Raw genomic sequence first — 26116 nt, forward strand, 5'->3', positions numbered from 1 at the left:
GTCCCATTCACAACCCATTTTTGGGTCAAACTTTGTGGATTTCAGTCAATTTTGGGCCTTTTCTCACCCAATTTCCTTCTTCTAAACGGCTTTTGCATTAAAACCCTTTAACAACCCCTTCGCTTCCATCAGGCACCTCAACAGCCACCTACAGCGCGAAAACAAATCAGGCACCTCAACAGACACCTATAAAGTGAATAAGGACCCCTCCGTAGACACACTATTACTGGGGTGGGGTCCTTAGCCTCTTTAAGCCCCGCCCACTTGCGGCCTACTCCCCTATATAAACCGAGGCGGAGGCGTGGCTTAAGCCGGAGGTGTGGGCGGGGCTTGGCGGTGCGTTGCCGCCGCCGCCGTCTCGAACCGAGGAGGCCCCGGACAACCCCCCCCCCCCCCCCCTTCCTCCTTCACCCCACCCCCCACCCCCCCCTTCCTATTCCAACCCCCCCCCCCCCTTTAACTTCCTCCCCCCCCCCCACTTCTTCCTCTTCCTCCATTTTCCTTTTCCCGCCTCAGGTAAGGACACGCCCCCCCCCCCCCCCCCCCCCATTATAACACCCCCCCCCCATTATATCCTATACACCCCCCCATTATATCCTATTGTATCCTATTATATCCTATTGTATCCTATTATATCGTATACCCCCCCCATTAGATGGCATTATATCCTATACCCCCCCCCATTAGATCCTATACCCTCCATTATATCCTATACCCCCCCCCATTATATCCTATACTCTCCATTATATCCTATACCCCCCCCCATTGTATCTTATATTCTCTTCATTATATTCTATTATATCGCATACCCCCCCTATTATATCCTATTATAGCCTATACCCCCCCATTATATCCTATACACCCCCATTAAGCCCCATTATATCCTATGTCTCTCCATTATATCCCATTATATACTATACCCCCCCCCATTAGATCCCATTATATCCTATACCCCCCCATTAGATCCCATTATATCCTATACCCCCCCATTAGATCCTATACACCCCCATTATATCCTATATCCTCTCCATTAGATCCCATTATATCCTATAGCCCCCCATTATATCATATACCCCCCCTATTATATCATATATGCCCCATTATAACCTATACCCCCCCCCATTATATCATATATACCCCATTATATCCTATACCCCCCCCATTGTATCATATATACCCTATTATATCCTATACCCCCTCCATTAGATCCCATTATATCCTATACCCCCCCATTATATCCTATACCCCCCCTGATTATATCCTATATTCCCTCCATTATATCCTATTATATCCTATACCCCCCCAATAGATCCCATTATATCCTATACCCCCCCATTAGATCCCATTATATCCTATACCCCCCCATTAGATCCCATTATATCCTATACCCCCCCATTATATCCCAGTATATCCTATACACCCCCATTAACCCCCATTATATCCTATATCCCCCCCATTAAATCCTATACACCCCCATTAACCCCCATTATATCCTATACACCCCCATTATATCCTATATACCCCCATTGACCCCCATTATATCCTATACACCCCCATTATATCCTATACACCCCCATTAACCCCCATTATATCCTATACACCCCCATTATATCCTATATACCCCCATTAACCCCCATTATATCCTATACCCCCCCATTATATCCTATACACCCCCATTAACCCCCATTATATCCTATACCCCCCCATTATATCCTATACACCCCAATTAACCCCCATTATATCCTATATCCCCCCCATTATATCCTATATACCCCATTATATCCTATATACCCCCATTAACCCCCATTATATCCTATACCCCCATTATATCCTATACACCCCCATTATATCCTATATACCCCCATTAACCCCCATTATATTCTATACACCCCCATTATATCCTATACACCCCCATTAGATCCCATTATATCCTATACACCCCCATTATATCCTATACACCTCCATTAACCCCCATTATATCCTATATCCCCCCATTATATCCTATACACCCCCATTATATCCTATACACCCCCATTAACCCCCATTATATCCTATATCTCCCCCATTATATCCTATATACCCCCATTGACCCCCATTATATCCTATATACCCCCCATTATATCCTATGTACCCCCATTAACCCCCATTATATCCTATATCCCCCACATTATATCCTATACACCCCCATTAACCCCCATTATATCCTATACCCCCCCCATTATATCCTATATACCCCATTATATCCTATACCCCCCTATTATATCCTATATACCCCCATTAATCCCCATTATATCCTATACACCCCCATTATATCCTATACCCTCCCATTAACTCCCATTATATCCTATATCCCCCCCCATTATATCCTATACACCCCCATTAACCCCCATTATATCCTATACCCCCCCATTATATCATATATACCCCATTATATCCTAAACACCCCCATTATATCCTATACTCCCCCATTAACCCCCATTATATCCTATACCCCCCCATTATATCCTATGTACCCCCATTAACCCCCATTATATCCTATATACCCCATTATATTCTATACACCCCCATTAACACCCATTATATCCTATACCCCCCCATTATATCCTATACCCCCCCATTATATCCTATACCCCCCCATTATATCCTATATACCCCCATTATATCCTATATACCCCCATTATATCCCATTATATCCTATACACCCCCATTAACCCCCATTATATCCTATACACCCCCATTATATCCTATACACCTCCATTAGCCCCCATTATATCCTATATCCCCCCATTATATCCTATATACCCCCATTAACCCCCATTATATCCTATATCCCCCCATTATATCCTATATACCCCCATTATATCCTATACACCCCCATTAACCCCCATTATATCCTATACCCCCCCATTATATCCTATACACCCCCATTAACCCCCATTATATCCTATACCCCCCTATTATATCTTATACACCCCCATTATATCCTATATACCCCCATTAACCCCCATTATATCCTATATACCCCATTATATCCTATACACCCCCATTAACCGCCATTATATCCTATACTCCCCCATTATATCCTATACACCCCCATTATATCCTATACACCCCCATTAACCCCCATTATATCCTATATACCCCATTATACCCTATATACCCCCATTATATCCTATACACCCCCATTAACCCCCATTATATCCTATACACCCCCATTAACCCCCATTATATCCTATACCCCCCCATTATATCTTATACGCCCCCATTATATCCTATATACCCCCATTAACCCCCATTATATCCTATACCCCCCCCATTATATCCTATACCCCCCCCATTATATCCTATATACCCCATTATATCCTATACCCCCCCATTATATCCTATACACCCCCATTATATCCTATATCCCCCCATTATATCCTATAGGGCCTTGCTCTATATATCTCTATTTATATGGGGGGGGGGTTGCTTTAATATCATTTTATTGCTCTATTTCTTCTTTTTTTACCTCATTTTCACCTTATTTAATGCTTATTTTGGGTTTATGGGGTTTTTGGGGCTCGATTTAATGTATCTTTTAACCCCCCCCCCCCTCCATAGGCTTCAATGGGGATTGTAGGCCTCATATTGAATTATACGGTGGGAGGGTATTTTTTACCTCATAATGTTATAAAATATGTTAAAAAATAGCATTTAAATGCGTTGCTGGCAAAGGATTTACCCCCAAAAAAGGGATTTTTGGGGTTTTTTAGTGACGTAATGTTGGTATATAGGGTGAAAGGATGAGTTAATGGGGGGAACCATTGAGGAAACAGGGCCTAAATGGGGCTTATATGACAGGATTTTTACCTTAAAATGCCGAATTTACCTTAAAAATGTGTAATTTAGGGTCTATTTTACCTCATAAATGTGTTATTTAGGGTCTTTTTTACCTCATAATTGTGTTATTTAGGGACTTTTTTACCTCAAAAATGTGATTTTTGGGTCATTTATGTCAGAATTCCCCTCACTGTGAGCCCAGTTTACTCATTATTGTGGCTCCCATTTACCTCATGAGTCCATTTTTGGGTCATTTATGACAGAATTTTTCCCATTTAAGGCCGAATTTTCCTCAAAAATGTGTTATTTAGGGTCTTTTTTACCTCATAAATGTGTTATTTAGGGTTTTTTTTACCTCATAAATGTGATTTTTGGGTCATTTATGTGAGAATTCTCCTCACTGTGAGCCCAGTTTACCTCATTATTGTGACTCCCATTTACCTCATGAGTCCATTTTTGGGTCATTTATGACGGATTTTTCCCATTTTGGGTCTAATTTACCCCATAAATGTGTTATTTAGGGTCTTTTTTACCTCATAATTGTGTTATTTAGGGTTTTTTTTACCTCATAAATGTGATTTTGGGTCATTTATGTGAGAATTTACCTCAATATTGTGGCTCCCATTTACCTCATGAGTCCATTTTTGGGTCATTTATGACTGAATTTTTCCCATTTAAGGTCCATTTTACCTCATAAATGTGTTATTTAGGGTCTTTTTTACCTCATATATGTGTTATTTAGGGCCTTTTTTACCTCATAAATGCGATTTTTGGGTCATTTATGTCAGAATTCCCCTCACTGTGAGCCCAGTTTACCTCATTATTGTGGCTCCCATTTACCTAATGAGTCCATTTTTGGTCATTTATGACAGAATTTTTCGCATTTAGGGTCCATTTTACTTCATAAATGTGTTATTTAGGGCCTTTTTTACCTCATAATTGTGTTATTTAGGGTCTTTTTTACCTCATAAATGTGATTTTGGGTCATTTATGTGTGAATTTCCCTCACTGGGAGCCCAGTTTACCTCATTATTGTGGCTCCCATTTACCTCATGAGTCCATTTTTGGGTCGTTTATGACAGAATTTTTCCCATTTTGGGTCTAATTTACCTCATAAATGTGTTATTTAGTGTCTTTTTTACCTCATAATTGTGTTATTTAGGGTCTTTTTTACCTCATAAATGCGATTTTTGGGTCATTTATGTGAGAATTTACCTCACTGTGAGCCCATTTTACCCCATAGGCCTCAGATTGGGGTCCCTATAGGGGATCTTTAAGGAATCCCAATGGGGTGTAGGGTTCCGTATAGGGTTGAGGGATCCCTATAGGATATAAGGGGTCTCTATAGGGTTTGAAGGGGGTCCCTATAGGATTTGGGGACCCTTATGGAGTTGGAGGGGTTCAGAGAGAAGAGCCCTATAGGGTTAGGGGTCCCTATAGGACCCTATAGCCCCTTATGAGGCAGAGGGGTCCCTATAGACCCTTATGGGGCTGAGGGCTCCCTATAGGACCCTATAGACCCTTATGGGGCTCCTATAGGACCCTATAGACCCTTATGGGGCTGAGGGGTCCCTATAGGACCCTATAGACCCTTATAGGGCTCCTGTATGACCCTATAGACCCTTATGGGGCTGAGGGGTCCCTATAGGACCCTATAGACCCTTATGGGGCTCCTATAGGACTCTATAGACCCTTATGGGGCCTAGGGATCCCTATAGAACCCTATAGACCCTTATGGGGCTGAGGGGTCCCTATAGGAACCTATAGACCCTTATGGGGCTCCTATAGGACCCTATAGACCCTTATGGGGCTGAGGGGTCCCTATAGGACCCTATAGACCCTTATGGGGCTGAGGGGTCCCTATAGGAACCTACAGACCCTTATGGGGCTCCTATAGGACCCTATAGACCCTTATGGGGCTGAGGGATCCCTATAGACCCTTATGGGGCTCCTATAGGACCCTATAGACCCTTATGGGGCTCCTATAGGACCCTATAGACCCTTATGGGGCTCCTATAGGACCCTATAGACCCTTATGGGGCTGAGGGGTCCCTATAGCCCCTTATGGGGCTGAGGGGTCCCTGTAGGACCTTATAGACCCTTATGGGACTCCTATAGGACCCTATAGACCCTTATGGGGCTGAGGTGTCCCTGTAGGACCCTATAGACCCTTATGGGGCTCATATAGAACCCTATAGACCCTTATGGGGCTAAGGGGTCCCTATAGCCCCTTATGGGGCTGAGGGGTCCCTATAGGACCCTATAGACCCTTATGGGGCTGAGGGGTCCCTATAGCCCCTTATGGGGCTGAGGGGTCCTTGTAGGACCCTATAGACTCTTATGGGGCTCCTATAGAACCCTATAGACCCTTATGGGGCTGAGGGGTCTCTATAGGACCCTATAGACCCTTATGGGGCTCCTATAGGACCCTATAGCCCCTTATGGGGCTGGGGTGGTCTTTATAGGATTAGGGGAAGCAGAACCCCATAGAAACACAGGGATTTCTATAGGATTAAGGCATCTCTATGGGGTTATGGGGCAGAATGGGGACCCCCTCCCCATTTTAGGGCCAAATCCCTCCATTTTGGCTCACTCACCCTTTATCTTTCTCTCCCCCTATAGGTCTGCAGCGACCCCAAGATCTCATCGCCGTCTTCATCCCCCCCCTGACTCCAAACACAAGGGACCCCCCCCCTATTTAGGGGGTGGGGAGCCCCCCCCACCCCCCCCCCCCCAATATGGCGGATCCAATCATGGACCTATTTGACGACCCCAATCTTTTCGGGCTGGACCCTTTAACCGATGAACCCCAAGACCCCATAGAAGAAGCTTTGGGTTTAGCAGGGGGGCTGGATCCCCCCCCCCAACCCGAAGCCCCCCCCCCACCACCTCCTCAAGCCCCCCCCCCTAATAACGACCCCCAACCCCAACCCCAACCCCCCCCACCAGCCCCCCAACCTCAAGAACAAGAGGTGCTGAGCCAAGGCAACCCCTTTATGGGGGTCTCAGCCCCACCCCAAACAGGGGGGGCCCCAAAGATAGTCATTCTTAAAGCCCCCCCCCAAACCCCTCCATTAACCCCTATGGCAGCCCCCCAAAACCCTAATGGGGGTAAAGTGACCTTCGCTAAGGTCTTAGCGGCCCCCCCTATAAGGCCGGGGGTCTCTATAGTCCCTACGACCCCTGGAAATGGGGGGGGGGCTTCAGGTGGTGGGACCCCCCCCACACAGAGGTTGGTGGCTCCGGGGAGGAACGTGAAGCAATTAGTGCTGCAGCCCGTTAAGGCCGGGGGGGCCGGGACCCCCCTCAAACCGGCCGTCACACTCACGTCGGGGCCTGCGCAGGTGAGGGGGGGGGGGGTTATATGGGGTCTGGGGGGGCGTTATATGGGGTCTGGGGGGGTTTATATGGGGTCTGGGGGGGGTTATATGGGGTCTGGGGGGGGGATATGGGGGGTTATATGGGGTCTGGGGTGGGATATGGGGTCTTGGGGGGGGTTATATGGGGTCTGGGGGGGTTTATATGGGGTCTGGGGGGGGTTATATGGGGTCTGGGGGGGTTTATATGGGGTCTGGGGGGGGTTATATGGGGTCTGGGGGGGGATATGGGGGGTTATATGGGGTCTGGGGGGTGATATGGGGGGTTATATGGGGTCTGGGGGGGATATGGGGGGGGATATGGGGGGTTATATGGGGTCTGGGGGGGGATATGGGGGGTTGGGGGGGGATATGGGGTCGTGGGGGGGGATATGGGGGGTTATATGGGGTCTGGGGGGGGGATATGGGGGGTTGGGGGTGGGATTTGGGGTCTGGGGGGGTTATATGGGGTCTGGGGGGGGATATGGGGGGTTATATGGGGTCTGGGGGGGGATATGAGGGGTTATATGGGGTTCGGGGGGGGGATATGGGGGGTTATATGGGGTCTGGGGGGGGATATGGGGGGTTATATGGGGTCTGGGGGGGGATATGGGGGTTTATATGGGGTCTGGGGGGGTTTATATGGGGTCTGGGGGGGGTTATATGGGGTCTGGGGGGGGTTATATGGGGTCTGGGGGGGTTTATATGGGGTCTGGGGGGGGATATGGGGGGTTATATGGGGTCTGGGGGAGGATATGGGGGGTTATATGGGGTCTGGGGGGGTTTATATGGGGTCTGGGGGGGGTTATATGGGGTCTGGGGGGGGATATGGGGGGTTATATGGGGTCTGGGGGGGGATATGGGGGGTTATATGGGGTCTGGGGGGGTTTATATGGGGTCTGGGGGGGGTTATATGGGGTCTGGGGGGGGATATGGGGGGTTATACGGGGTCTGGGGGGGGATATGGGGGGTTATATGGGGTCTGGGGGGGGTATGGGGGGTTATATGGGGTTTTGGGGGGTGATATGGGGTCTGGGGGGGAGTTATATGGGGTCTGGGGGGTTATATGGGGGGTCTGGGGGGGGATATGGGGTCTGGGGGGGATATGGGGTAGAATGGGGTTTTGGGGGGGTCTTGGGGCGCTAAAAGGGGTCGGGGGGGGATATGGGGTCTGGGGGGGGATATGGGGTCTTGGGGGTGATATGGGGTCTTGGGGGGGGTTATATGGAGTCTGCGGGGTGATATGGGGTCTTGGGGTGGGGGCAAAATGGGGACTTGGGGGGTCTTGTGGGGGGTATATGGGGGGCAAAATGGGGTCTTGGGGGGGTCTTGGGGGGCTAAATGGGGTCGTGGGGGGGGATATGGGAGGGCTAAATGTGGTCTTGGGGGGGGTAAATGGGGTCTGGGGGGGGGATATGGGGTCTGGGGGGGGGATATGGGGTCTTGGGGGGGAATATGGGGTAGAATGGGGTTTTGGTGGGGTCTTGAGGGGGGATATGGGGTCTTGTGGGGGGATATGGGGTCTGGGGGAGTGGATATGGGGTCTTGGGGGGGTCTTGGGGGGCTAAATGGGGTCTTGGGGGGGGGATATGGGGTAGAATGGGGTTTTGGGGGGGTCTTGGGGGCTAAAAGGGGTTGTGGGGGGGATATGGGGTCTGGGGGAGGGTTATATGGGGTCTTGGGGGGGGGATATGGGGTCTTGGGGGGCTAAATGGGGTTGTGTGGGGGATATGGGGTCTTTGGGGGGGTCTTGGGGGGCTAAATGGGGTTGTGGGGGGGATATGGGGTCTTGGGGGGGGCTAAAATGGGGTCTTGGGGGGCGAAATGGGGTGTTGGGAGGGGATATGGGGTCTGGGGGGGGATATGGGGGGTCTGGGGGGGATATGGTGTCTGGGGGGAGGGGAGGGGGGATATGGGGTTTTGGGGGGGGATATGGGGTCGTGGGGGGGGGTAGGGGAGGAGATATGGGGTCTTGGGGGGCTAAATGGGGTCTTGTGGGGCTAAATGGGGTTTTGGGGGGGGGATATGGGGTCGTGGGGGGGTTATATGGAGTCTGCAAGGGGTGATATGGGGTCTTGGGGGGGAGATTGGGGGGTTGGGGGGGGATATGGGGTCATGGGGGGGGGATATGGGGTCTTGGGGGGGGTCTTGGGGGGCAGAATGGGGCCTTGGGGGGGGATATGGGGTCTTGGGGAGTCGTGGGGGGGGCAAAATGGGGTTTTGGGGGGGTCTTGTGGGGGGTGGGGGGATATGGGGTTGGGGGATGGATTGGGGGGCTGGGGGGGGTGATATGGGGTCTTAAGGGGGGGATATGGGGTAGAATGGGGTTTTGGGGGGGTCTTGGGGGGCTAAAAGGGGTCGTGGCGGGGGATATGGGGTCTTGGGGGGGATATGGGGTCTAGGGTGGGGATATGGGGTCTGGGGGGGGGATATGGGGTCTGGGGGGGGAGTAGGGGGTGATATGGGGTCTTGGGGGGGGCAAAATGGGGTCTTGGGCTAAATGGGGTTTTGAGGGGGGGATATGGGGTCTTGGGGGGCTAAATGGGGTTTTGGGGGGGAAATATGGGGTCTTGGGGGGCTAAATGGGGTTTTGGGGGGGGGATATGGGGTCTTGGGGGTGATATGGGGTCTTGGGGGGGGGATATGGGGTCTTGGGGGAGGTGGGGGGGCAAAATGGAGTCTTGGGGGCTAAATGGGGTCTGGGGGGGGTGATATGGGGTCTTGGGGGGGGGATATGGGGTCATTGGGGGGGGATATGGGGTCTTGGGGGGGAATATGGGGTAGAATGGGGTTTTGGGAGGGTCTTGGGGGGCGAAATGGGGTCGTGGGGGGGATATGGGGTCTGGGGGAGTGGATATGGGGTCTTGGGGGGGTCTTGGGGGGCTAAATGGGGTCTTGGGGGGGGATATGGGGTAGAATGGGGTTTTGGGGGGGTCTTGGGGGGCTAAATGGGGTCGTGGGGGGGGGATATGGGGTCTGGGGGGGGGATATGGGGTCTTGGGGGGCTAAATGGGGTCTTGGGGGGGTCTTGGGGGGCTAAATGGGGTCTTGGGTGAATCCAAGCACCCCATAACCCCATAACCCCATAACCCCCATATTCTCTTATAGGGCGAATCCAAGCGCATCACGTTGGTCCTCCAACAACCCCCCCCCAATTCCGGGGGTCCCACCCCCCCCCCAGGCCAACAACCCCCCCAACGTCACGTTGTATTAGGGAGCATCCCAGGCAAGATCGTCCTACAAGGAAACCCCATAGCGGCTATAGGGCAGAGCAAACCCACCCCAGGACACCCAACCAAAGTGGTGACCATACAACTCCAGGTCCAACAGCCCCATAGCGCTATAGGGCCGGCCCCACAGAAGGTTCAGATCTTACAACAACAGCCCCATAGCGCTGCTACTACGGGGCAGGGGGTGACGGCTGTGCCCAGCGCCCCACAAGTGGTGGGGGGGGCTACGGGGCAGAGGGTCACGGTGCCGCTCAAGGTGGTGCTGCAGCCGCAGGTGGGTCTATGGGGTTTATATGGGGTCTATGGGGTCTGTATAGGGTCTATGGGGTCTGTATAGGGTCTATGGAGTTTATATGGGGTCTATATGGGGGCTTATGGGGTTGGGGGGGTCTATGGGGTTTATAGGGTCTATGGGGTCTATATGGGGGCTTATGGGGTTGGGGGTCTATATGGGGTCTATATGGGGGGGGTGGGGTTTATGGGGTCTATATAGGGGTTATGGGGTCTATGGGGTCTATGGGGTTTATAGGGTCTATGGGGTTTATATGGGGTCTATATGGGGTCTATATGGGGTTGGGGGGGTCTATGGGGTTTATATGGGGTCTATATGGGGGCTTATGGGGTCTATATAGGGTCTATGGGGTTTATATGGGATCTATGGGGTCTATGCGGTTTATGGGGTCTATATAGGGGGGGTTTATGGGGTTGGGGGGGGTTTATGGGGTCTATATGGGGGCTTATGGGGTTGGGGGGGTTTATGGGGTCTATATGGGGTTTATGGGGTCTATATGGGGGCTTATGGGGTTGGGGGTCTATATGGGGTCCATATGGGGGGGGTGGGGTTTATGGGGTGTATATAGGGTCTATGGGGTCTATATGGGGTCTATATGGGGGCTTATGGGGTCTATGGGGTTTATGGGGTCTATATGGGGGCTTATGGGGTCTATATGGGGGTTTATGGGGTCTATATGGGGGCTTATGGGGGGGTTTATGGGGTTGGGGGGGTAGGTTTGGGTTTATGGGGTCTATATGGGGTGGGTTTATGGGGTCTATGGGGTCTATATAGGGTCTATGGGGTTTATGGAGTCTATATGGGGTCTTTGGGGGGGTTTATGGGGTCTATATGGGGGCTTATGGGGTCTGTGGGGTTTATGGGGTCTATATGGGGTTTATGGGGTCTATATGGGGGCTTATGGGGTTTATGGGGTCTATATGGGGTCTATGGGGTTTATGGGGTCTATATAGGGTCTGTGGGGTTTATGGGGTCTATATAGGGGGAGTTTATGGGGCCCATAGCGCTACTACTATGGGGCAGGGGGTGACGGCTGTGCCCAGCGCCCCACAAGTGGTGGGGGGGGCTACGGGGCAGAGGGTCACGGTGCCGCTCAAGGTGGTGCTGCAGCCGCAGGTGGGTCTATGGGGTTTGTATGGGGTCTATGGGGTCTATGGGGTTTATGGGGTCTATATGGGGTTTATGGGGTTGGGGTGGGTTTATGGGGTCTATATGGGGTCTATGGGGTATATGGGGTCTGTATGGGGTCTATGGGGTTTATGGGGTCTATATAGGGGGGGTTTATGGGGTCTGTGGGGTCTATGGGGTCTATATAGGGGGGGCTTATGGGGTCTATGGGATTTATGGGGTCTATATAGAGGGGGTTTATGGGGTTGGGGGTCGTTTATGGGGTCTATGGGGTCTATATAGGGTCTATGGGGTTTATGGGGTCTATATGGGGGCTTATGGGGGAGGTTTGGGTTTATGGGGTCTATGGGGTTAGTATGGGGGGGTTTATGGGGTCTATATAGGGGGGGTTGAGTTTTTGGGGTCTGGGGTGGGGGGGGTGGGGTTTATGGGGTCTATATGGGGTTTATGGGGTCTATATAGGGGGGGTTTATGGGGTCTATATGGGGGCTTATGGGGTCTATGGGGTTTATGGGGTCTGTATAGGGGCGGTTTATGGGGTCTATATGGGGGCTTATGGGGGAGGTTTGGGTTTATGGGGTCTATATAGGGTCTATGGGGTTTATGGGGTCTATATAGGGTCTATGGGGTTTATGGGGTCTATAAGGGGGGCGTGGGGTTTATGGGGTCTATATGGGGGGGGTGGGGTTTATGGGGTCTATATAGAGGGGGTTTATGGGGTTGGGGGGCGTTTATGGGGTCTATGGGGTCTATATAGGGTCTATGGGGTTTATGGGGTCTATATAGGGTCTATGGGGTTTATGGGGTCTATATAGGGTCTATGGGGTTTATGGGGTCTATATAGGGGGGGTTTATGGGGCCCATAGCGCTACTACGGGGCAGGGGGTGACGGCTGTGCCCAGCGCCCCACAAGTGGTGGGGGGGGCTACGGGGCAGAGGGTCACGGTGCCGCTCAAGGTGGTGCTGCAGCCGCAGGTGGGTCTATGGGGTCTATATGAGATTTATGGGGTCTATGGGGTCTATATAGGGTCTATGGGGTTTATATGGGGTCTATATGGGGGCTTATGGGGTTGGGGGTCTATATAGGGTCTATGGGGTCTATATAGGGTTTATGGGGTCTATATAGGGTTTATGGGGTCTATATAGGGGGGGTTTATGGGGTCTATATGGGGGCTTATGGGGTTGGGGGGGTTTATGGGGTCTATATAGGGTTTATGGCATTTATGGGGTCTATGTAGGGTCTATGGGGTTTATGGGGTCTATATGGGGGCTTATGGGGTCTATGGGGTTTCTGGGGTCTATATAGGGGAGGTTTATGGGGTCTATATGGGGGCTTATGGGGTCTATATAGGGTCTATGGGGTTTATATGGGGTCTATATGGGGGCTTATGGGGTTGGGGGGGTCTATGGGGTTTATGGGGTCTATATAGGGGGGGTTTATGGGGTCTATATGGGGGCTTATGGGGTCTATATGGGGGCTTATGGGGTTGGGGGGGTTTATGGGGTTTATGGGGTCTATATAGGGGGGGTTTATGGGGTCTATATGGGGTTTATGGGGTCTATATGGGGGCTTATGGGGTTGGGGGGGTTTATGGGATCTATATAGGGTCTATGGGGTTTATGGGGTCTATATGGGGGGGGTTTATGGGGCCCATAGCGCTACTACGGGGCAGGGGGTGACGGCTGTGCCCAGCGCCCCACAAGTGGTGGGGGGGGCTACGGGGCAGAGGGTCACGGTGCCGCTCAAGGTGGTGCTGCAGCCGCAGGTGGGTTGGTTTATAGGGTCTGTATGGGGTCTATGGGGTTTATGGGGTCTATGGGGTTGATAAGGGGGGTTTATGGGGTCTGGGGTGGGTCTATGGGGTTTATGGGGTCTATGGGGTCAGGGTGGTGGGGGGTTGGGTCTGGGGGGGGCTTATGGGGGGGGTGGGTTTATGGGGGGGGTGGGTTTATGAGGTGGGGTTTATGGGGTGGGTAGGGGGTTTATGGGGTCTATGGGGTGGGGTTTGGGTTTATGGGGTCTATGGGGTCTATATGGGGTCGGGGAGGTTTATGGGGTCTATGGGGTTGGGATGGGGATGTTGGGTTTATAGGGGGGGTTTATGGGGTTGGGTTTATGGGGTCTATGGGGTTTATGGGGTCGGGGAGGTTTATGGGGTCTATGGGGTTGGGATGGGGGAGATGAGGGGGTCTATGGGGTTGGGGTGGGTTTATGGGGTCTATATGGGGGCTTATGGGGTCTATATGGGGGCTTATGGGGTTGGGGGGGGTTTATGGGGTCTATATAGGGTCTATGGGGTTTATGGGGTCTATATAGGGGGGGTTTATGGGGTCTATATGGGGGCTTATGGGGTTGGGTGGGTTTGTGGGGTCTATATGGTGGTTTATGGGGTCTATATAGGGGGGGTTTATGGGGTCTTATAGGGTCTATGGGGTTTATGGGGTCTATATAGGGTCTATGGGGTTTATGGGGTCTATATAGGGGGGGTTTATGGGGTCTATATGGGGTTTATGGGGTTGGGGGGGTTTATGGGGTCTATATAGGGTCTATGGGGTTTATGGGCTCTATATAGGGGAGGTTTATGGCGTCTATATGGGGTTTATGGGGTCTCATAGGGTCTATGGGGTTTAAGGGGTCTATATAGGGGGGGTTTATGGGGTCTATATGGAGTCTTATGGGGTTGAGGGGGTTTAATGGGGTCTATATGGGGGCTTATGGGGGAGGTTTGGGTTTATGGGGTCTATGGGGTTAGTATGGGGGGGTTTATGAGGTCTATATGGGGTCTATGGGGTTTATGGGGTCTATATGGGGTCTATGGGGTTTATGGGGTCTATATAGGGTCTGTGGGGTTTATGGGGTCTATATAGGGGGGGGTTTATGGGGCCCATAGCGCTGCTACGGGGCAGGGGGTGACGGCTGTGCCCAGCGCCCCACAAGTGGTGGGGGGGGCTACGGGGCAGAGGGTCACGGTGCCGCTCAAGGTGGTGCTGCAGCCGCAGGTGGGTCTATGGGGTCTGTATGGGGTCTATGGGGTCTATGGGGTCTATGGGGTCTATATGGGGTGGGTTGAGTTTATGGGGTCTGGGGTGGGTTTATGGGGTCTATGGGGCCTATATAGGGTTGGGGGGGTTTATGGGGTCTATGGGGTAGGGATGGGGATGTTGGGTTTATGGGGTGGGGGGGTTTATGGGGTCCATGGGGTGGGTTGGGTTTATGGGGTCTGGGGTGGGTTTATGGGGTCTATGGGGTCTATATAGGGGGGTGGTTGAGTTTATGGGGTCTATATGGAGGGGGTTTATAGGGGGAGTTTATGGGGTCTATATGGGGGGGGTGGGGTTTATGGGGTCTATGGGGTTAGTATGGGGGGGTTTATGGGGTCTATATGGGGGCTTATGGGGTCTATATGTGGGATTATGGGGTTGGGGGGGGTTTATGGGGTCTATATGGGGTCTATGGGGTTTATGGGGTCTATATAGGGGGTTTATGGGGTCTATGGGGTCTGGGGTGGGTGTATGGGGGGGTATATGGGGTCTATATAGGGTCTATGGGGTTTATGGGGTCTATATGGGGGCTTATGGGGTCTATATGGGGTTTATGGGGTCGGGGGGGTTTATGGGGTCTATATGGGGGCTTATGGGGTCTATATAGGGGGGACTTATGGGGTCTATATGGGGGCTTATGGGGTCTGTGGGGTCTATATAGGGGGGGTTTATGGGGTTGGGGGGGGTTTATGGGGTCTATGGGGTCTATATAGGGTCTATGGGGTTTATGGGGTCTATATGGGGGCTTATGGGGGAGGTTTGGGTTTATGGGGTCTATGGGGTTAGTATGGGGGGGTTTATGGGGTCTATATGGGGGGGGTTGAGTTTATGGGGTCTGGGGTGGGGGGGGTGGGGTTTATGGGGTCTATATGGGGTTTATGGGGTCTATATAGGGGGGGTTTATGGGGTCTATATGGGGGCTTATGGGGTCTATGGGGTTTATGGGGTCTGTATAGGGGCGGTTTACGGGGTCTATATGGGGGCTTATGGGGGAGGTTTGGGTTTATGGGGTCTATATAGGGTCTATGGGGTCTATGGGGTCTATATAGGGTCTATGGAGTTTATGGGGTCTATATAGGGTCTATGGGGTTTATGGGGTCTATATAGGGTCTATGGGGTTTATGGGGTCTATATAAGGGGGGTTTATGGGGTCTATGGGGTTTATGGGGTCTGTATGGGGTCTATGGGGTTTCTGGGGTCTATATGGGGGCTTATGGGGTTGGGGGGGTTTATGGGGTCTATATAGGGTCTATGGGGTTTATGGGGTCTATATAGGGGGGGTTTATGGGGCCCATAGCGCTACTACGGGGCAGGGGGTGACGGCTGTGCCCAGCGCCCCACAAGTGGTGGGGGGGGCTACGGGGCAGAGGGTCACGGTGCCGCTCAAGGTGGTGCTGCAGCCGCAGGTGGGTCTATGGGGTTTATATGGGGTCTATATGGGGTCTATGGGGTTTATGGGGTCTGTATGGGGTCTATGGGGTTTATATGGGGTCTATATGGGGGCTTATGGGGTCTATGGAGTTTATATGGGGTCTATATGGGGTCTTATGGGGTTGGGGGGGGTTTATGGGGTCTATGGGGTTTATGGGGTCTATATAGGGTCTATGGGGTTTATGGAGTCTATATAGGGGGGGTTTATGGGGTCTATATGGGGGCTTATGGGGTTTATGGGGTCTATGGGGTTAGTATTGGGGGGGTTTATGGGGTCTATATAGGGTCTGTGGGGTTTCTGGGGTCTATATGGGGGGGTTTATGGGGTCTATATGGGGTTTATGGGGTCTATATGGGGGCTTATGGGGTTGGGGGAGTTTATGGGGTCTATATGGGGGCTTATGGGGTTGGGGGGGTTTATGGGGTCTATATAGGGTCTATGGGGTTTATGGGGTCTACATGGGGGCTTATGGGGTTGGGGGGGGTTTATGGGGTCTATATAGGGTCTATGGGGTTTATGGGGTCTATATAGGGTCTATGGGGTTTATGGGGTCTATATGGGGTCTATATGGGGGTCTATGGGGTTTATGGGGTCTATATAGGGGGAGTTTATGGGGTCTATGGGGTTTCTGGGGTCTATATGGGGGGGGTTTATGGGGTCTATATGGGGGTTTATGGGGTCTATATGGGGGATTATGGGGTCGGGGGGGTTTATGGGGTCTATGGGGTTTATGGGGTCTATATGGGGTCTATGGGGTCTATATGGGGTCTATATAGGGTCTATGGGGTTTCTGGGGTCTATATAGGGTCTATGGGGTTTATATAGGGTCTATGGGGTTTATGGGGTTGGGGGGGTTTATGGGGTCTATATAGGGTTTATGGGGTCTATATCGGGTCTATGGGGTTTATGGGGTCTATATGGGGGGGTTATGGGTCAAGACGATCAACCTTTGGTTCATTTTTGGTCGGGATCATGAATTTCTGTGTCAAGACGATCAAAGTTTAGTTCATTTTGACTTGAAATATCACCATTTTAATTAAATTAACCCATCTTCTTCCAGGCCGGCTCCTCTCAGGGCAGCTCCGCGGGTCTGTCCGTAGTCAAAGTGTTGAGCAGCAGCGAAGTGGCCGCGTTGACCAACCCACCATCCCGCGGCCCTACAGAAGAAACCCGTAAATTAGAACACCAAAAAAAGCAAGAAAAAGCCAATCGCATCGTGGCCGAAGCCATCGCTCGAGCCAGAGCTCGGGGCGAACAAAACATCCCCCGCGTCCTTAACGAAGATGAATTACCCAGCGTCCTTAACGAGGACGGGGAACGCAAACGACGGCGCAAAGGGGAACGAGGAGGGGGCAAAGAGGAACGGCAGCGGAAGGGGAAGGGGCAAGGGGGGGCCAGCAGGAGTAAAGGGCGCAGCAAACCCAGGTGAGATCTGTTTGGACCCAAATTTGAGGTGTTTTGACCCAAATTTGAGGTGTTTTCACGCCCAAATTTGAGGTGTTTTACACCCCAAATTTGAGGTGTTTTTCCCCCCTAAATTTCAGGCCCTATTGAGCCCAATCTTCGGGCCCCATAGACCCCAGACTTTGGCCCCATAGACCCCAAACTTTGGCCCCATAGACCCCAAACTTCGGGTCTCATTGACCCCATAGACCCCAAACTTCGGCCCCATAGACCCCAAACTTTGGGTCTCATTGGCCCCATAGACCCCAAACTTTGGCCCCATAGATTCCAAACTTTGGGCCCCATTGACCCCAAACTTTGGCCCCATAGACCCCAGACTTTGGCCCCATAGACCCCAAACTTTGGGTCTCATTGGCCCCATACACCCCAGACTTTCGCCCCATAGACCCCAAACTTCAGGCCTCATTGACCCCATAGACCCCACACTTTGGCCCCATTGACCCCAACCCATGTCTCACCCACTGACCCCCAAGTTTTGGCCCCATTGACCCCAAACCTTGGCCCCATTGACCCCAAACTTTGGCCCCATAGACCCCAACCCATGTCCCACCCACAGACCCCCAAGTTTTGGCCCCATAGACCCCAAACTTTGAGATGGGGGTATTTTTATACCTATTTTGACCCAAATTTGAGGTGTTTTACACCCCCAAATTTGAGGTGTTTTCAGCCCTAAATTTCAGGCCCCATAGACCCCAAACTTTGGGCCCCATAGACCCCAAACTTCGGGTCTCTTTGGCCCCATAGACCCCAAACTTTGGCCCCATAGACCCCAAATTTTGGCCCCATAGACCCCAGACTTTGGCCCCATAGACCCCAAACTTCGGGCCCATAGACCCCAAACTTTGGGTCTCATTGGCCCCATAGACCCCAGACTTTGGCCCCATTGACCCCAAACTTTGGCCCCATTGACCCCAAATTTTGGGTCTCATTGACCCCATAGACCCCAAACTTTGGCCCCATAGACCCCAACCCATATCCCACCCACAGACCCCCAAGTTTTGGCCCCATTGCCCCCAAACTTTGGCCCCATAGACCCCAAACATTGGCCCCATAGACCCCAAACTTTGGGCCTCATTGACCCCATAGACCCCACACTTTGGCCCCATAGACCCCAACCCATATCCCACCCAAAGACCCCCAAATTTTGGCCCCATTGACCCCAAACCTTGGCCCCATTGACCCCAAACTTTGGCCCCATTGACCCCAACCCATGTCCCACCCATAGACCCACACATTTTGGCCCCATTGCCCCCAAACTTTGCGCCCCATAGACCCCAAACTTCGGTCCTCATTGACCCCATAGACCCCAAACTTTGGCCCCATTGACCCCATAGACCCCAAACTTTGGCCCCATTGACCCCAATTCACATCCCACCCACCGACCCACACATTCTAGCCCCATTACCCACACATTACGACCTTATTGCCCCCCAACCTTTACCCCGACCCCATATCTGCCCCCATTAACCCCATTTTGTGCCCCACATTTCAGCACCATCACCCCGGTTGTGGGGAAGAAGCGGAAGCGCAACGCGTCGTCCGATAACTCCGACGCCGAGGTGATGCCAGCGCAGTCGCCAAGGGAGGACGAAGAGACCAGTGTGCAGGTACGAGGTTTTGGACCCAAATTTGGGCTTTTTTGACCCAAATTTGGGCCTCTTTGTCCCCGAATTTTGGCCTGATTGACCCCGAATTACGGCCTCGTTGAGCCCAAATTTGGGCCTCGTTGAGCCCAAATATTGACTTTATTGACTCTAAACTTCGGGCCTTATTGACCTCAACTTTAGGACCCCTAATTTTGGCTTTTTTAACCCAAATTTTGGCCTCTTTGACTTCAAATTTTGGCTTTTTTGAGCCCAAATTTTGGCCTCTTTGAGCCCAAATTTTGGCTTTATTGACCCAAATATTGACTTTATTGACTCCAACTTTTGGTCCTTATTGATCTCAACCATAGAATCCCAAATTTAGGACTTTTTGACCCAAATTTTGGCTTTTTTGAGCCCAAATTTTGGCCTCTTTGACCCAATTTTGGCTTTTTTGACACCAAACATTGACTTTATTGACTCCAACTTTTGGGCCTTATTGATCTCAGCCATAGAATCCCAAATTTTGGCTTTTTTGACCCAATTTTAGCTTTTTTGACCCCAAATATTGACTTTATTGACTCCAACCTTCGGGTCTTATTGACCTCAACTCTAGAACACCAAATTTTGACATTTTTGACCCAATTTTGGCTTTTTTGACCCCAAATATTGACTTTATTGACTCCAACCTTCGGGTCTTATTGACCTCAACTCTAGAACACCAAATTTTGACATTTTTGACCCAAATTTTGGCTTTATTCACCCCAAATATTGACTTTATTGACTCCAACTTTTGGTCCTTATTGATCTCAACCATAGAATCCCAAATTTAGGACTTTTTGACCCGAATTTTGGCTTTATTGACCCAAATATTGACTTTATTGACTCCAACTTTTGGTCCTTATTGATCTCAACCATAGAATCCCAAATTTAGGACTTTTTGACCCGAATTTTGGCTTTATTGACCCAAATATTGACTTTATTGACTCCAACTTTTGGTCCTTATTGATCTCAGCCATAGAATCCCAAATTTTGGCTTTTTTGACCCCAAATATTGACTTTATTGACTCCAACCTTCGGGTCTTATTGACCTCAACTCTAGAACACCAAATTTTGACATTTTTGACCCAAATTTTGGCTTTATTCACCCCAAATATTGACTTTATTGACTCCAACTTTTGGTCCTTATTGACCTCAACCATAGAACCCCTAATTTTGGCTTTTTTGACCCAAATTTTGGTCTCATTGACCCCAAATATTGACTTTATTGACTCCAACCTTCGGACCCTATTAACCTCAACTTTAGGACCCCAAATTTTGGCTTTTTTGACCCGAATTTTGGCTTTTTTGACCCAAATTTGGGCCTTGTAGACCCCCATTTTTAGGCCTCATTGGGCCCAACTTCTGGGCCTCGTAGGCCTCATTTTTAGGCCTCATTGAGCCCAAATTTGGGCCTCATTGACCCCAAATATTGACTTTATTGACTCCAACCTTCAGACCCTATTAACCTCAACTTTAGGACCCCTAATTTTGGCTTTTTTGACCCAAATTTGGGCCTTGTAGACCCCCATTTTTAGGCCTCATTAGGCCCAACTTCTGGGCCTCGTAGGCCTCATTTTTAGGCCTCATTGAACCCAACTTTTAGGCCTTGTAGGCCCCATTTTTAGGCCTCATTGACCCCAAATTTGGACCTCATTGACCCAAATATTGACTTTATTGACTCCAACCTTCAGACCCTATTAACCTCAACTTTAGGACCCCAAATTTTGGCTTTTTTGACCCGAATTTTGGCTTTTTTGACCCAAATTTGGGCCTTGTAGACCCCCATTTTTAGGCCTCATTGAACCCAACTTTCAGGCCTTTTAGGCCCCATTTTTAGGCCTCATTGACCCCAAATTTTGGCTTTATCGACCCAAATATTGACTTTATCGACTCCAACCTTCAGACCCTATTAACCTCAACTTTAGGACCCCTAATTTTGTCTTTTTTGACCCAAATTTGCGCCTTGTAGACCCCCATTTTTAGGCCTCATTGAGCCCAACTTTTGGGCCTTGTAGGCCTCATTTTTAGGCCTCATTGGGCCCAACTTTCAGGCCTTGTAGGCCTCATTTTTAGGCCTCATTGAGCCCAGATTTTGGCGTAATTGACCCAAATCTTGACATTATTGACTCTAACCTTCAGACCCTATTAACCTCAACTTTAGGACCCCTAATTTTGTCTTTTTTGACCCAATTTTGGGCTTTTTTGACCCAAATTTTGGCTTTTTTGACCCAAATTTGGGCCTTGTAGGCCCCCATTTTTAGGCCTAATTGAGCCCAACTTATGGGCCTTGTAGGCCTCATTTTTAGGCCTCATTGAACCCAACTTTCAGGCCTTGTAGGCCCCATTTTTAGGCCTCATTGACCCCAAATTTTGGCCTAATTGACCTAAATATTGACTTTATTGACTCCAACCTTCGGGCTTTATTGATCTCAACTGTTGTATCCCAGATTTTGGCTTTTTTGACCCAAATTTTGGCCTCATTGGGCCCAACTTTCGGTCCTTGTAGGCCTCATTTTTAGGCTTCATTGAGCCCAACTTTCAGGCCTTGTAGGCCGCATTTTTAGGCCTCATGAGCCCCATTTTTAGGCCTCATTGACCCCAAATTTGGGCCTTATTGACCCAAATATTGACTTTATTGACTCTAACCTTCACTCTTTATTGATCTCAACTGTTTTATCTCAGATTTTGGCTTTTTTGACCCAAATTTTGGCCTCATTGGGCCCAACTTTTGGTCCTTGTAGGCCTCATTTTTAGGCTTCATTGGGCCCAACTTTCAGGCCTTGTAGGCCTCATTTTTAGGCCTCATTGACCCCCATTTTTAGGCCTCACCCACCCCATTTCTCCCCCAAAAAACCCCCAAATCCTGCCATTTTACCCCATTTTTTCCCATTTTCCCCCCCTTTTAGAAGCGAAGATCCAACCGCCAAGTGAAACGCAAGAAATACACGGAAGATTTAGACATTAAAATCACCGACGATGAGGAAGACGAAGAGCTGGACGTCACCGGCCCTATAAGAACCGAGCAGCCCCCGGCCCCACAACCCCCAGCCCCAGATCCAGAGCCTGAGGGGGAGACATTGCCCTCCATGCAGTTCTTTGTGGTAAGGGGGGGGGGGGGTATTTCCATCCTTTTTTTGCTATTTTTTTTGGGTCAAATTATCCCGATTTTGGTCAATTCTGATAGAGAATCGTCTGTTCTATTAGGATATGGTCGGTTTTGACCGAATTTTGGGTGTTTTGGCTTAATTTTTTTTGGTGTTTTTTGTAGGAGAATCCGAGCGAGGAGGACGCGGCCATTGTGGATAAAGTGCTGTCTATGAGGGTGGTTAAAAAGGAGGTGAGGGACCCCCCCCAAAAACCCCATAACGACCACATAAATTAAAGGACCCCCCCCAAAACCCCATAATGTCCCCATAAATTAAAGGACCCCCCCATAATGACCCCATAAATTAAAGGACCTCCCCCCCAAACCCCATAACGACCCCATAAATTGAGGGACCCCCACCCCAAAACCCCATAATGACCCCATAAATTGAAGGACCCCCCCAAAACCCCATAACGACCCCATAAATTAAAGGACCCCCCCCAAAACCCCATAATGACCCCATAAATTAAAGGACCCCACTCAAGACCCCATAAGGACCCCATAAATTGAGGGACCCCCCCCCAAAACCCCATAATGACCCTATATATTGAAGGACCCCCCCCCAAAAACCCCATAACGACCCCATAAATTGAGGGACCCCCCCCAAAAACCCCATAATGACCCCATAAATTAAAGGACCCCCCCCCCAACCCCATAACGACCCCATAAATTAAAGGACCCCCCCCCAAACCCCATAATGACCCCATAAATTAAAGGACCCCCCCCCCAAAACCCCATAATGACCCCATAAATTAAAGGACCCCCCCCATAACGACCCCATAAATTGAGGGACCCCAACCCCAAAACCCCATAATGACCCCATAAATTGAGGGACCCCCCCCAAAACCCCATAATGACCCCATAAATTAAAGGACCCCCCCCCAAACCCCATAACGACCCCATAAATTAAAGGACCCCCCCCCAAAACCCCATAATGACCCCATAAATTAAAGGACCCCCACCCCAAAAACCCCATAACGACCCCATAAATTAAAGGACCCCCCCCATAATGACCCCATAAATTAAAGGACCCCCCCCCAAAACCCCATAACGACCCCATAAATTAAAGGACCCCCACCCCAAAACCCCATAATGACCCCATAAATTAAAGGACCCCCCCAAAACCCCATAATGACCCCATAAATTGAGGGACCCCCCCATAACGACCCCATAAATTAAAGGACCCCCCCAACCCCATAATGACCCTATAAATTGAAGGACCCCCCCCCAAAACCCCATAACGACCCCATAAATTAAAGGACCCCCCCACAAAACCCCATAAATTAAAGGATCCCATAAATTAACGACCCCATAAATTAACGACCCCATAAATTAACGACCCTATAAATTAACGACCCTATAAATTAATGACCCCATAAATTAACGACCCCATAAATTAATGACCCTATAAATTAACGACCCTATAAATTAACGACCATATAACGACCCTATAAATTAACGACCCCATAAATTAACGACCCCATAAAATAACGACCCTATAACGACCCTATAAATTAACGACCCCATAAATTAACGACCCCATAAATTAACGACCCTATAAATTAATTACCCTATAAATTAACGACCTCATAAACTAACAACCCCATAAATTAATGACCCTATAAATTAATGACCCTATAAATTAACGACCCCATAACGACCCTATAAATTAACGACCCCATAAATTAACGACCCTATAAATTAACGACCCCATAAATTAACGACCCCATAAATTATCGACCCCATAAATTAACGACCCGATAACGACCCTATAAATTAACGACCCTATAAATTAACGACCCCATAACGACCCTATAAATTAACGACCCTATAAATTAACGACCCTATAAATTAATGACCCCATAAATTAACGACCCTATAAATTAACGACCCCATAAATTAACTACCCTATAAATTAACGACCCTATAACGACCCCATAAATTAACGACCCCATAAATTAACGACCCTATAAATTAATGACCCTATAACGACCCTATAAATTAACGACCCCATAAATTAACGACCCCATAAATTAACCCTATAAATTAATGACCCTATAACGACCCTATAAATTAACGACCCTATAAATTAACGACCCTATAATGACCCTATAAATTAACGACCCTATAAATTGACGACCCCATAAATTAACGACCCTATAAATTAACGACCCTATAACAACCCCATAAATTAACGACCCTATAAATTAACGACCCTATAAATTAACGACTACATAAATTAATGACCCTATAAATTAACGACCCTATAACGACCCTATAAATTAACGACCCTATAAATTAACGATCCTATTTCTTTATGTTTTTCAGCTCCCGTCCGGACAATTGACCGAATCCGAAGAGTTTTTCGTTAAATATAAGAACTAGTGAGTGATTTATGGGGTCAGCGGGATCCTATAGGGTTTCTATGGGGTCTATGGGGTCCCTATAGGGTCTATGGGGTCTATGGGTCCATATGGGGTCTTATAGGATCCCCTAAATCCCATTGGGGTCCCTATAAGGTCTATAGGGTCCCTATAGGGTCCCTATAAGGTCTATGGGTCCATATGGGGTCTTATAGGATCCCCTAAATCCCATTGGGGTCCCTATAAGGTCTGTGGGTCCATATGGGGTCTTATAGGATCTCCTAAATCCCATTGGGGTCCCTATAGGGTCTATAGGGTCCCTATAAGTTCTATAGGGTCCATATGGGGTCTTATAGGATCCCCTAAATCCCATTGGGGTCTCTATAGGGTCTATGGGTCCATATGGGGTCTTATAAGATCCCCTAAATCCCATTGGGGTCCCTATAAGGTCTATAGGGTCCCTATAAGGTCTATAGGGTCCCTATAGGGTCTATGCGGTCTATGGATCCATATGGGGTCTTATAGGATCTCCCAAATCCCTATAGGGTCCCTATAGGGTCTATGGGTCTATATGGGGTCTTATAGGATCCCCTAAATCCCATTGGGGTCCCTATAGGGTCTATGGGTCCATATGGGGTCATATAGGATCTCCTAAATCCCATTGGGGTCCCTATAAGGTCTATAGGGTCCCTATAACGTTTGTGGGTCCATATGGGGTCTTATAGGATCTCCTAAATCCCATTGGGGTCCCTATAAGGTCTATAGGGTCCCTATTGAGTCTATGGGGTCTATGGGTCCATATGGGGTCTTATAGGATCCCCTAAATCCCATTGGGGTCCCTATAAGGTCTATAGGGTCCCTATAAGGTCTGTGGGGTCCCTATAGGGTCTGTGGGGTCTATGGGTCCATATGGGGTCTTATAGGATCTCCTAAATCCCATTGGGGTCCCTATAAGGTCTATAGGGTCCCTATAAGGTCTATAGGGTCCCTATAGGGTCTATGGGGTCTATGGGTCCATATGGGGTCTTATAGGATCCCCTAAATCCCATTGGGGTCCCTATAAGGTCTATGGGGTCCCTATAGGGTCTATAGGGTCCCTATAGGGTCTATGGGGTCTATGGGTCCATATGGGGTCTTATAGGATCCCCTAAATCCCATTGGGGTCTCTATAGGGTCTGTGGGTCCATATGGGGTCTTATAGGATCCCCTAAATCCCA

At 49.7% G+C, this 26116-nt stretch overlaps 2 protein-coding genes across 2 annotated transcripts in view; both read left to right on the forward strand.

Annotated features, from left to right (window-relative positions):
* Window positions 1-280: 280 nt before the first annotated feature.
* On the forward strand, window positions 281-10745 carry LOC146751311 (ATP-dependent chromatin remodeler CHD8-like). The gene is made up of 3 exons (XM_085534817.1): window positions 281-516; window positions 6445-7166; window positions 10287-10745. The coding sequence occupies exons 2-3, from the start codon at window positions 6561-6563 to the stop codon at window positions 10743-10745; spliced, it is 1065 nt and encodes a 354-aa protein (XP_085390943.1). The 5' UTR covers window positions 281-516; window positions 6445-6560.
* A 969-nt stretch (window positions 10746-11714) lies between these two features.
* Window positions 11715-26116, forward strand: part of CHD8 (chromodomain helicase DNA binding protein 8) — a 182764-nt gene continuing 168362 nt past the window's right edge. The window contains exons 1-7 of the mRNA XM_085534818.1: window positions 11715-11816; window positions 16184-16276; window positions 17363-17727; window positions 19259-19373; window positions 22298-22492; window positions 22660-22728; window positions 24865-24920. Of these exons, the coding sequence (XP_085390944.1) occupies window positions 11715-11816; window positions 16184-16276; window positions 17363-17727; window positions 19259-19373; window positions 22298-22492; window positions 22660-22728; window positions 24865-24920 (995 nt within the window). The remainder of the gene's footprint in view (window positions 11817-16183; window positions 16277-17362; window positions 17728-19258; window positions 19374-22297; window positions 22493-22659; window positions 22729-24864; window positions 24921-26116) is intronic.

The sequence above is a fragment of the Coturnix japonica genome, unplaced genomic scaffold (genome assembly GCF_054131305.1).
Source record: "Coturnix japonica strain WE unplaced genomic scaffold, WE-NBRP24 Scf100, whole genome shotgun sequence".
Lineage (NCBI taxonomy): Eukaryota > Metazoa > Chordata > Aves > Galliformes > Phasianidae > Coturnix > Coturnix japonica.